The 14,082-nt window shown below is 34.1% G+C and overlaps 1 protein-coding gene across 5 annotated transcripts in view; it reads right to left on the reverse strand.

Moving 5' to 3' along the window:
- The window catches only part of LOC109041604 (protein tramtrack, alpha isoform), a 64,401-nt gene that overhangs the window by 14,064 nt on the left and 36,255 nt on the right, over positions 1-14,082 (reverse strand). The window contains exon 6 of one of the 5 annotated variants that reach the window (XM_019058012.2): positions 5,467-12,892. The exons of the other annotated variants lie outside the window; for them this stretch is intronic. Coding sequence (XP_018913557.1) covers positions 12,144-12,892 — 749 coding nt within the window. The 3' untranslated portion in view covers positions 5,467-12,143. Of the gene's footprint in view, positions 1-5,466; positions 12,893-14,082 lie in introns of those variants that run through there. 5 annotated transcript variants of the gene reach the window in all.

Below are 14,082 nucleotides of genomic sequence, written 5' to 3' on the forward strand. Positions count from 1 at the left end.
AGCAGGTGGGAAACAAAAAAATAATTTTCTTCGAAATTTTGGAGAAATCATCTCCTCCAACTGCAGATCAAAGTTAAAGCCTTATTTAATAAATCATAAATTAACGACTGTCTGTTTCGTCATAGTTTTAATGGCAAAATGATTGAATTAAAGTGAAAAGTCATGTAATAACAGGCAGTACAAATCAATACATAGAAAACATCAGGATAAATACATCTGAAAAGAGAATCATTCAGTGCATGTAAAGAGAATACCTAAATAAGGTGGACCAATAAAAGAAACTGAAAAAAATAATAAATATAAACATGATGACCTACTGTCTACATGCTATATACTCGGAGATGCATCAAAAGTAGATTTGAATTAGACAAATCCTAAAATTACATGAAAGCACAACCTACAATGACATACAAAGAATCAAATGAGCCTACAATGTCGTAGAGACACACGAAAATTATCAACGCATCTAAAGAACGGGTAAATCAGAATCAGAGTGCAAAATATTGAGAGAACATTATAAACGTGAACATAAAACCAGAAGTACCATTGCCATTGCCTAATTTTCTTTTATGTTTTATTCTTTCAAGCCAAAAAAAAAAAACACCAACATTATAGCTTGAGACTTCATATGAATACCTATCTGAGGATTATTCTACATGTACCCATAGAAGTTCAAAGCAAAATGTTGCTAAATTTCTTTGAGAAAAATAAAACAAGGTGGAAAATAAAGCGATGTGTAATACAGTTGAACTGACTTAGGTTAAACCTGTCAAAATGAGGCTGAAAAACTAGTGAAGTTACAGAGTATAAAAGTTTTTCAGCAGCAAATAAAATACTGAGATAAATCTCAAGGTACAGTTTGCTGAAGAGAAATATGCCCGATTTCAACCTGAGGCGAAAGAAGCCCGATTTCGATCTGAGGCATTTCTAAACGACAGTGGAGGATGGAAAAGTAGTTCTTCAAAATTAAAGAGTAAACCTAAGGGGTTGGGGGGGGAGAAGGAAGATAATTAAAAGAGGCCTAGACAGTTGGTACAGGATTTTTTAAAAAACAATAGAGGCTGCGGGGTGCTGTTGTATAGCTACATAGAAGAATGGAGGTTCATCTGTAATGTACCTTCTTCAAGTAGAAAAAGATCAAGATTCTAATTGCACGAGGGAAACTATTTCCCTTCTGATTTGCAGAGATAAAGCATCGGTTTATGGGGCAATAAGCAAAGTGACAGATTATTTGAAGAAATCCATGCCCTTCACTGTTAGGTACCGCGAATATTTTTAAACAAAAAAGTACAGTGATTTCTTATCAAATGATCAACTAGTCAATGTCAAGAAATTATTAAGGCGCAAAACGTGTCATATTCCATTCCATTTTCCTTGTATATGAGTAAAAGTACTCAAGAGTAATCCTTTCTTATTCTAATTCTTTATGGGGAGAGAGAGAGAGAGACCCCCCCCCCCCCCAAAAAAAAAAAACCCATGATAACCTTTCACTAAGCCCAAGGAAAAAATGCTGACCTAAAGAAAAGACAGAAGAGATGTAAACTTACAATTTCATACCGAAAGTGAACCAATATGAACACGTACTTCGATTGGGGTGTTTTAAAGTCTATGTTTCTACTTAATTTGATTAGGGGCAGATTGCTGTACATTTTTGTACAGCAATTTTCGAGAATGTGCCAGAGAGGGTACAGAGAAGTTAAAATAAAATGTTAAGCAATGATGATGAAAAGACACCCTCCATTTGAAGAAAAAAAATTAGACAAGAAATCTGTGACATCCCAAATCGAGATACCTGATTTTGTGGTTTCACCATCAATAAAGTAATTCGGAAATGAATCATAGTTTTCCTTGCTTAACATTTTGAAAATGTTCATTTGAGAATAATGTGGGCTCTAGAAATTGTTTGACTTGAAAATGAATAATCTTTTACCCGTGTTTTCCTGGGTGTAAATAAATTTTGATAGTTTTTAACTTGAGGATGAGCTACTAGCAATGGATTGGAGAAAGATCCTCAAAGAAAAAAGAATTCTAAGCAACAGAACTATATCAATACACTAAAACTTGTACCTCCATACACAGGCAAAATTACTCAAAATTCTCAAAGAGTTGTAAAAGATAATTTAAATTTTGTGAGGACGGGTCTTTGGAGAAAACTATCTGAACATAAAATAAGCAAAATTAATCCTAGCTTCGTGTTAAAAATGTAGCATTCCAACTACATAGACCATCAACTATACACCGATGAAAAAATTATTGAAAAAAATGGTGATGATTAGTGCTTCAACAAAATTAAAAGAAAAAAAAGAAAATACATCAAAGTGGCTACCTGTGGAACAGGAAAATTTTGAGAGAACTTTACTTTATGAAATCTATAAAGCTTACCAAATATAAACTTCTAACTTTACATTATTTTGATACTTCAATATTTCTCCTTTCTTAGGAGAACTACGAGCTACCACTGAGACTGCTAGTTCCTACCTCATGACAGTGCAAGGAAATAAGAATTATTACTTGAGATACCAAAAATTACCAACATTTTCATGATCTTGAAACATAAAATGCATAAGTCACTTCAAAGGGGTTTCAATAAAAAAATTTAGGGCAAGAGCTCTATTGAAGCCAAAAAATTCATGGTGTTTTACTCATTGTCAAAATTACTGTAAAATAACTGAATCGATAAAGGGAGAAAAAGTGCCAAGATAGTAAAAAAAAAAAAAAAAAAAAAAAAAAAAAAAAAAAAAAAAAAAAAAACCAGGCGCAAGCACGAACAAAGGGCAGAAACCACAGTAAATCATACTATTCAATTGACAATGAGAATGAAGATAAAAAAACGAGAAAAACTACAGAAGCAAGACAAGTACGACCAATAGATGGAACAAATTAATAGTTAGTAGAAAGTTACCTTGAGTTGTCTGCACAGAGGGGCAAAAAGCTGAAGTATCGACAGTTCTCATGGAGCAATAAAAAATGAAAGAAACAGCAGCGAAAAAAATCCCTGGGATTTTCTCACAGAAAACACAAAAAGAGGAGCCAACCATACAGAAAGCGCAGTCCCTAAAAAGTTAGTCTTGTAAGTGTTACCGAATTTAAAAATACGTGGGAATTCAGTACTACTTTTACCGTTTGATTTGAACTTTTCATGCGATAGGTGTCCATGAAACTACATAATACCCGAGACATATTGATGAATTTGAGGATTTCTATGAATTCAAAATTTTTACAACAGGGGATAACAGGAATGTTAAATTTTGCAAATAAAATAAAACATTTAGAGAAGTTAAATTTTAAGTATTGAGTGCCAAAACTAAAACTAATGCGCTTCTAAATTTTGATTACTTTTGAAAGAGTTTGGGGATGTTAGAATGAGGCGCAATTTGAACAACTTGACCCACAAATAGTAAAAAGTAGGGTAGAATCAAAGTAATTCCATATTTAGTTGTTGAAAAAGAGTGTACTAATTGTCATTGATACACAGAAAATACTATCAAGCTTTCTTCATTTAACCAAATTTTAGGGGAAAACCCATGTATTACCACAGTCTGAACAGATTCCATTTACTAACCATAATTCCCAAAAAACTATAACCCTTACAAAATTTTCGTCGCTAAAAAGAGGATGAGGAAGAAGGGGAAGAAGAGAGAGAATAAAAAAGAGCAAAAAAAATTTGATTACGTGGAAAAGACCCCCGGATTTTTAGTCAGATTTTCAGTGAGCAAGTCTACTTTGTGAGAGGAGAGGTTTGTGTCTTGACAGAAAAGAATCGATAACTTTAAAAAATGGTACCTCTTAAGAAAACTTTCTTGTTTGGAGTCCAGAATGAAATTTAAGCAAAGTATGATGTCACTGTAATAACAGAGAGGACAGAAAGGTGCTTGAAGAGGGACAGTTCAGACTTAAAAAACCCTGGACCCCCTCTCATGGCGAAATGATACGGCTTCAGTGCCTATCTTAAGAGTTGGTAAATATAGGTGAGATATTGCTAAAAAAAATGTACTTTGATGAGTATAAGGCCCCCGTAAAATTTTAAGAAGAACACACTCTCTGTTAAGCTGACAGTACACAATTCAAAGACTCATTTTCTGTAAGAAAAACAGACATGCATAAGTAGTTTGACAATTACTGCGAAAAAAAATTGGCGCTGAAGTAATGGCAAACGCAGCGATGTTAGGTACGGACAACTGAGCAGGAAACGAGGCCCTCACCAACCGAAACCAAAAAAATTGCTGGACTGATTGCGAAAGCTGGCAGTTTGTGACAGGAAGCACCGTTGGAGTTCGAGAGAAACAGCAAAATACCGATTTCCCTTACACGTGAATTTTGATGGGTAGTTTCTCAGTACATGAAACACCTTTTACCACAGAATTTCTTTTTAACAAAATAAAATTTTTTACAGTACTGTCAAGTCAAAAACTTCAAAATTAAGACAGAGGTGACAGAAACTGGCCTTGGGGTAATCAAGGAAATAGAATTGTTCAAGACTGATTGTGGTGGGTACAAAAAGCACAATAATAAAATTGAACCTTGATAATTAAAAAAATTACTACAACTGGATGCCGATATTGCTCGAAAAATCTGTGGAGGTTGTGTTGCTACGTTTCACCATAGTTGAAACATTATAAATACTTAATATATGAGTATTTAACCGTGTAGAAATAATTAAGGATTTTTTTTTAATGCCAGGCTTTGAAGTTACAAAGTTTGACAATTGATGGGAGAATATACTTAACTATTCGAAGATCCTTTAAGCTACAGAAATGGACAATTCAGAATAGAGTCTCTTTTAAACGACGGAGGAGTTGGGAAAAAGTGTATTTGTCTTCTGAAAATACACCAAAAAGGGACAGAGAACAATTAGATGTTCCAGGCATGTCAGTCAAAATTCATGTTGATGGTGGATGGTATGAGATTCAACAGGCCTGCCCGGGAATCATATATTGATGTTGAGAATAACTTCATTAGCATTCACATGAGTTAATCATTGCTTGGTGGTAGCAAAGATAACGCCCATTGAAAAACAGTGAATGATGGCAACCACTATCATAAGCCAAAGTAGGGTTAAATCTTATTTCTGCCTTAGATCAGTGTCACATTTGCACTAGTTGAGATATTCATCAGTGGTCAAACCAAAGGGGAAGAACCCATGGTATGCACTGATGCCATGGATGACGCTGCCATCCATGTCTTCAAAGAGCAATATAGTGCTGTTTGCTCATCTCTTAGGGACCATTTACATAAAATATGTAATGCTAAATTTCGGATTTTTCGACCCTCCTCCCCCTCGAAACGCTTTTCAGATGTAGATCCCTATCCTTTCCCATGTAATTACAGTATGAAGTAACGCTCTCCGCAAGCCCCCTATTACGTATTTTATGAACGGTCCCTAAGTTTCAACCATCAAAACATGATTTTAAGAACTACATAACTGACTAGCTGTATAGGGAGGTCATTGAAAAAACAACTAAGGAATGGCAAGGTAGATTATAGAACTTTATTTATAGGTATCTGAGAAGAATAAAACAACAACAAAATAAACCCAACTAATTAAATGAAAATATATCTCGAACAGAAACTTGAAACAATATTAATTCAGCTACGGAGAGACAATGAAATACAACCGAACTACATAACATAACAACACTATACAAACAGTAAGGCACTAATTTGTTAAGATAACAAGCTAAACAAGAAGACAGAGAAGTCTATTTATCCGTCCAAAAAAAAAAAAAAAATCCAGAAGATTAGAAACGTGGTTGGATTAAAATAAAAACATTAGCTAAACAGGTTTTTAGAGGAAAAAAATCAATAAATAAATAAAATCATTGCCTTTCAGGAGGGGAACATCTGCTTTGGAGAACAAATAAGAAAAAAAAGCTATTTCAGATTAATTTTTATTTTTTAAAATTTTACTAGAAACATTTGAAGCAAACAACCTTCAGCTTCATGTACCGCCGAATTTTCTTGAAGGGAATGCTTATTAAATGTTTCACTTTTTTGTTAGATAATCAAGTCAATGGTGCTTGCTAGAACTCGAATCAGAGGAGTTGACTGTTTTCACTTTTGAGTGTCTTGTGCGGTAGAACGTATGAGATGTCTGCACATGAAGGCATAGTCGCCCTCAGTCAATCTTCAATCCCTGTTGAACGGCAACAGTACCATCACTTGCAAGTAGAAAATAAACCAATTTTTTTTTACCTTGCATACTTTTTTTCACTTAAATGGCACAAAAGCAAGATTTCATTCCTGGATAACCGGAGGCAAAAAGCTGTAAAGATCCCTCGATTTAGGCTTCCAACGGGGTTAAAGTAATTCATAACTGACAAGTGCAGTCATCTGTTTGTTAAACAGGACCTAGAAAATCCTCTTCGCTAACTGTGCAACTCATGTCTCGTGATGAGGAGAAGAAAGATAATATTTGACAAATTGATAGTTGATTATTACTGTGTAAAAAATAATGTTGATTCTCGTGATGAACTTAAAAGTTATCAGCTAATGTTGCTTGGATCGCCAATGGAGGGTCTTTTCGATACTTGTCTCTATTTACGACACAGCAATGAAACTTAAGAGAAGTAGGGGGAAGGAAAGTCTTTCCATTGAGGATTTATAAAATCACAAAAAAGACGGAGCGTAGGTCCATTAGTGAATACAGAAGTAAGTACTTTGTCGTTGATAAAATATCATCACAAGGTAAACAAATAAATATTGTCATTTTTGTACTTGAACAATAGAATATTATCTCTGAATAAATATATTTGGAAGGAATCTGACGAAAATTTTACCTTAAATTTTTCTATGATACTAAGCGACGTTCTCTCTTTATTTTTTTGAAAGCTAGAAATAAAGGGGGGAAATAAAAAAGAAAGAAAGAAAAAAAACTAGAGGATTTTTTGAGGTAAAAGAAAATTCAATTGACCGAGTTGTTGTCTCGTAGTAAAGAATACATTATTCAAATTTTAGAGCTTCCTCACTTCTCATGAAGATTAACTAAAAAAAAATCACTGACTGTGGGACAAGTTAAAATATAACAACCAACATAGTAAAATAACAAACTACAACAATTTAAAAAAAAAGAAAAAAAAGAATTAATACATACATATTAAAAGGGGGAGGGGAAACAAACAGGAAAAATAACAAAGAAAAAACCCTTTAAGTACTAATTACAAAAAAAAAGTCTTATATTAAGTACAATTGAGAGACAAATCATTTTTATTTCACGCTTTTGTTCTCTTAATATTCAAAAATTGACATTGGCATTGGTATTGTCTGGGCTGAAAGGACTATTCAAGAGGCATGCGAAAATTCAAATTATGGACGTCAAAAAATTAAAATGCTTCACTAAGTATGAGAAGCTTAGGCTACATCTTACATGAGGGTTTTTCACAATTACAAAAACACATTCTTAGGATAAAGTTCGTTGCTGAGGATTTTAACCCTGCGTACTGCACTAATTTTAAATTTTAGCCACATGATCCAAGTTTAAAAATGTTGATTGCCACTCGTTTATTAATGTTATCCAGCTGAACCATAGACCACTTTACAACCAAATAGATTTTGTTCATTCAAAACTCTTCTTTGAATCAATATTCTCTACTTCATGAACATACTTGTCAATCTCAATTTAGAAAGAGTCTTTAACAATGTCAGATATTCCAATGGGAAACTAAAACTGCTGGAAGTCATCGCCCCATGGATTCTGACACAGACTTTGTATGACACCTTAATAGGACAGGCTGTCACTTCACAGCAGTTTTCGATTGCACTTTTATAATGAAAAGAATTTTATGCTTTAACCCATTGACTCATGAGTTGTTTTTCCAAAAACTTGCAAAAATCAGTAAATTCAAAATAATCTTAGAACTCATTCTCTGAGGTGGAACATTGATATATTACGCATTCGTTCTAGGTTCTTTGGGAACGCAGGAGAGAAGTTTAGTTACGTTGCTTTTGTCTTGTTAATTTAAAATCAGGAGACTAGTGAAATGAGCAAAAATTAGGAAAATCTGAGGTTACGTATGTTCAACCATACACTACAAAAATACCGAAAATAAGTAATAAAGTATAGTACAACACAAGTTTTAGGTCAGTTACACTACTCATATAAACATTGACAAGAATGCAATCTGTCATGAAGACATCGAAAAATCATAAACATCAATTCAAAGTCGATTGACAGCTCAGAGCCCTCCACTCGAGTCAATGGATTAATCATTTGGAAGCTGCACTCACAGCATTTTTCCTTTAATTTGTTCAAATTTTTTTAATCTTTCAAAATAATTTGAGGTTGAAACCTGTATTAAACCATCAAGACTATTTGACAAAAAGTTTTGGGCTTCAAAAAGGCCGCAGTTGATCATGGGTCAACATTGACAAAAGTACACTTTGAAGTAAAAAGTATGTCACAAATTAAAAAATTAATTTAATATCTCCATGTGGATACTGAAATCTACTGGAAATTTTATTAATGACTGTAATATGTTCAGTGATTCTTTCTAAATTGGTTTTTTCCCCCAGCACAAGTTTAAGGGGATCTTTGGATTATTGACTATTCGTTGACAGATAATGCTGTAAACATTTAAGCATTCTAACACACCAAAATGTCAAGATGGACGTTATATTACTTGGAACTAAATTGGACACATTTGAAATTGAGAATCCCTCCGGATAACCAATTTGACGAAATTAGGTCCATTTTGATATCAGATATATGAGAACCTATAAAACAATCAGGATTTGATGAGAACAGTGCAAAGCATATCTTACCACCTACCATACTTAAAAGTTAGGTCAGCATTGAAACTAAAATTAGAATTTGTTATCTTTAAGGGAATCCCCATTCTAATTCTTTAACAGTATAATTATGGCGCCAAACAATGAATAAAATATTTAATAGGAAGCACCATCTCTTTCGCAATAAATCACTCAATTTAAGGCACAAAAATTGAGGCTATACAAGAAACCAGATAATTATTCTGTTGTTAAAAGTCAACAGTGAGAGAAAAATTAAAGCCAGTCTTTTGAAAGTATCTTTGGTTCAATTTCCCAGAGGTTGACAACTTGAACAAAAATTAAGTCTACGTCCAGAGAGATAGTTTTTTTTAAGAAAAATTGTAAAATAACAACAATAATAGACTTGATAAGATTAAAGTTAATTAAAGTAAATAAAAAAAGAATTATAACTTAACACTAACTTTGTAGAATTTTCAGGAGTGATGACTTGCATCACTGAAGCCCTGCAATAGAAGAAAAAAAAGGTAACCTCGACACATGACAGTAGGTGTTACAAAACTTCAATCACAAAACTGCAATTTCTGGTGTAACCTAATTTGACGGAACTTGTAGACTTGTTTAACATTTGAAAGAGTGAAATTTTGTTCACCTTTGCAATACAAAATTAAGCTGATCTCTACAAAACATACAGTGTATTGGTTAAGAGCAACCTACAGCTTAGATGTCAAGATTTCCATCCAAAAATTTCACTACAGCTAATTAGACGAATAGTTTTGCAGTCTTGATTGATAACATTAAATAATAGCTGCAGGTTCAAATTTTATCAGGTGAGCTACAATTGGACTATTAAAAAGATAATAATAAAAACAAAAATATAATAACAAAGCGATGAGGCTGAACCAAACATGGTTGCACTGCATCAATGACATCAAAGAAATCAATTTGAAAAGAGATAAAAGAATATCTCAGACTAGATGAACTCCATTTAGTCTTAAATTAATATCTCCATGATAATAAGATCTTAAAGCGTGGTCCATTTCTGATGAAAGCACATTCTAATGCTTCTGGAGGCTAACTCACCCTCAGTCAATTATTTCCTAAAAATTTCAAGGAAGGAACTTAAAATTTACAGGTTGACGAATTAATATTTCAGGCTCCGAGAATTCATCTTTCAATGATGGATTACAATTTTTGAAGGAAGCTCGCAGTTACATTATCAAGGACCTTGATGATTTTGATTTTGATTAACATGCAATAACTTGCAGCTCAGAAGAGACACTTTAAAAAAAACTCACTCCAGACTTGACTGCCCAGAGCAATTTTTCATGAATGCTGCGGCTGAAGCCCTGGATAATTATTTTCCCATTAATCTGAACATATGGATAGGTACATCAACTTAGCATATTATTCTCTGACATTTTGTGAAAACTACAGTTTCGCAAGTTTCAACTTTACTTTATTATTGCTCCACTTTTCTTTCTTTCTTTCTTCCTCTCTTTCCTCGAATTTTCTGGACACTTTTGAAGGCAAATGAGGCAGAGTTGTTGCGGTTGGATTAACAGTTAGAGTGGAAGATTGCCTGATACTTGTAAAAATGTGCTAAAAATGGTTAAAGGACTTTTAAAGGGTCCAGAGAAAAGTTATTAAGGTAAAAAAAAAATTGATGAGGATGATACTTTCAATAATATTCACTGAAAAAATAGAGATTGAATAACCTGGTAAAATCATACATTCTACATACATTGGTTTTATCTAATGAGGAAGACGCTGAACTTGTAGTGGGGACATCTGGGTAAACAAAAATACCCACTGGTATAAAGTCTCATGACTACCACTAAACCCGAACAGAAAATTATTCTTGGATGATAAAGAAGAGTTTTAAGACTGGAAAAAAACCCCAAGGAAAAAGTGATGGGGGGAAAAAAGGAAAGGAAAAGAAAAAATGGTTAAGGCCACAAATAATTTTGCCAAAAATTAGCTTGATGTTATTCCCAGCCTAATTTTTATATGGAAAATGTATAACTAGATGAAAGAAATGACATTAAGCTGCAGAACCAATCATAATGAGAGGGGAGGGGGCTCATAGAGTTAATTCTTACATTTGTGATTGGCAGTGCTTAAAGAAATGGGAGGACTCCATGAAATCTGCACGGCACATTCATGAATTAATTATTACTACAAGTAGTTGAGGAGACATTAAGAGCACTTTAATTCTAATGAGACCCCGTTTTTGTTTGTTGATCAGCTTTTTTCTTTTTTTTAAAAAAAAATTCATATTCAAAAGAGACACAATCCATCAACAGGAAGAAAAAAAACCTCCAAGCAACAGATTATGTGGTCTTGTACTATGAGAGGTTAAATTTGAATTAATTTCAGGTACCTGCAGGATAAAAGTTGGACTGCTAAAAAGAATTTTCTTCCCTGACTTAGATAAGAAAAAGTTTCGGAAAAGAGGAATGTGACTCGGTGACTTTTAAAGTAGTGTCTTTGTCTCTTCGATAAAGATGTAGAGTTCTTGCAAGAACTGATGTCTTTTTCCTGAATTGTTGGGATTATCAAGATGACAACAGACAAAAAATTCTTCACACATCCAAAATGGCGCGGTAACAATGGTTAAAAGCCAAATACCTCAGTCTCACATGTAAGCTCATAAAATGAAAATGATGATGAACAACTTACTCAAAGCTCAGAAGGTGCTGCAATACAGTAATGTCCCGATTATCTGACCACCAATTATTCAACGCTTCAGCGTTGTTAAAAATAAATCAGCCGACACGATGAAAAATGTTTTTTGTTTCTTTTCTAATTAAATTACTATGTTTTCAAAGTAAGATAGGAACTTGGGCTAACTTGTGCTTTAAGGTTACAAAAAGAGCTAGGAATGACATTTTTCCAGTCGTTTCATTATGGTTTTTCAGCTATCGGACTTCTTTGATATCAGACACAGCCCTAGCCACAAAACGTTTCATAATTGGGGCATAACTGTACTAATTAGTTGGTTCTTAATAAATTGGTATATGTTCTGATAAAACGGGACATTAGTTAAAATTTTCTGTACACTTCAAGTTGCTTTCGTAGGACAACTGAGGATTTATGGAAAAAATATTAAAATGATTCCTACTTCCTTGTTGGGAAAATGATAAAGAACTGCAAAACTTGAAAAGATTTTCCTACTTCAGTAAGATGCAGTGCATCATACAGAAATTGATTGTACAAAGGCGAATACAATAGCAGGAAGTTTTAACTAAATTCAGTTTGGTACAGACATCAACATCAGACAAACTGTTGTTGGAAAAGGCAGTTTTGGAAAGCTCATTTTTGATCAAAAATTAGGATCTGCAGCCAACATTTACACACAAATCTACAACAACAAAAGCGAAAACAAATAAATTAAAAATAAAAACAACATAAAGTAAATTTCAAGAATATGAAACATTGTCTGACGAATCTAGATTTTCTAGTGAGATGGGCTGCATTGAATTGCGTGAAAGTGTGATCCGATGTACTTGCTTAGTGTGTGTGACCATATTATCTCGCCGTGTGAACAGTTTCAGGCAAACAGGGCAAGGAACCTCTTGTTTGATCCCATGATGGGCCGACAGAAAATGTCGGCAGAAGTTACTGATATGCGTGTACGTTTTGGAACAGACTGTGCAGCGGTATAAGTTATTCGCTTCTTGAGTGCAATATTGTCGCACTGACGCCTTGTCGACAGGTTTTGTTAGATCGTAATTTGCTGCGTTTGGAGAGAACTGATGCTGATTGGTTGCAACATTGAATGCTGAGGCAGAAATCATGGACTTGAAAGAATCTAGCTCGTACTGAGAAATGTCATCATCCATGTTACTGTCACACGCTACAAAGGATTTCAATTTGGAATCTCCTGGGAGACACTGGTTTACAGCTAACGATGAAAGAATTCGTTCATTGCCAGGATTTTCTCTCCCTTGCCGACTGTACAACTTTTGAATGACATCGATTTCCAGACTAGGTTTTTGTACTTTGGGTGGCGGAGACTCAGAATTTGATCCGGCAGGTGAACATGCAATCATGTCATCATACTCATCTTCTCTTTCGTCAGATTCATCTTTCGATATATCCATGCAATCAGCTTTCTCCGCAAATAGTTCATGTCTGGAGGCCGTGATGGTGATTTCTGAGGACTTAACTAGAACAAACAAAGGCACAGCTATGAACGCCTTGAATTAAGGAAAAAGTATGTTTATAGTAATAATTAAATACTGAATAACTTCATTTTTAGAAAGAAAAGCAAAGAAAGCATGGTAGAAGGAAAACAGAGATGTTAAAAATAGTAGAAATGTTGTCTTTGTACGGGCAACAGAGTGTTGTCTCCTTTGATTGGCTGTCAAATTTGTACCTTACAGTTTTGAAATACAGGGTTTACCTGCTTGCACTCGGATGATGGGTAAATGAGAAATGGAGTGACTCATGGGTAGTGTTCATTAGTTCTGTTCATGTGTTAGAGCGGGAAGGTCCAATTGCTTTGTTTGTTTGTCACAATTGAAGGATTTTTTTTTTTTCATTATGCTCTGCTGCATCCATTACTTACTTTCTCCTTTTACCACTAAAAAAAGCTGGGTATGAAGAAATTTGTGAGGCATTGCACATTGACAAAGGGAAACATGTGCAACTTTAGAGGTCCCCAGTAATTGTTTCCTTTAACTTGCTTTACTGTGTTTGCTTAAAAAATGTCCAATTTAATTATTCTAAAACCTTGAGAAAAATTTGAATCCTCTTGGGAGAATAATGAAGAGGTCATGAATCAGTGTACAAAAATCAAGAACTAATTAACAGGAAAACAGACCTTCCTTGAAGGGAGTATCCTTGGCCAATAATTTGGCGATCCATGCTGCGAGTGGGCGATTTAAAAGAACTAACAATTCCGATAATAAATCAAGGATAATTGAAAGATTATCAGGACCAACTATTAGAAATGAGGCTGATTATTTGGGATCACTCTTAAGTGTTTATTGATGGACACAAACGTTCTGTAGCTCTTAGGTTGTTAGTTTGTGTGTAATTTGTACGTAATTTCTAATTGATAGTTGGACAAAATCTGAAGCAAACAAAATTAAGCATAGTGTAGGGTCCTTTAAAATACTTCAGTACGAAATTTTCAGGTGTTCATTAAACAAAACTTCTACGACAAAAATTAATTCATTTTATGCAATTTAAAAAAGTGCATTACAATGCTGTGTTGGAGAAGGACAAAAATGTCCGTATTGAATTTTTCATTAATTTAGTTCATGCGGACCTCTTCAATCTTCAGCCACTGATTAGCTGCTACATTCTTCAGGACTCACAAATGCCTACCGTTGCAAACACATGCACTGGAAT

Source organism: Bemisia tabaci, chromosome 7, assembly GCF_918797505.1.
Source record: "Bemisia tabaci chromosome 7, PGI_BMITA_v3".
Lineage (NCBI taxonomy): Eukaryota > Metazoa > Arthropoda > Insecta > Hemiptera > Aleyrodidae > Bemisia > Bemisia tabaci.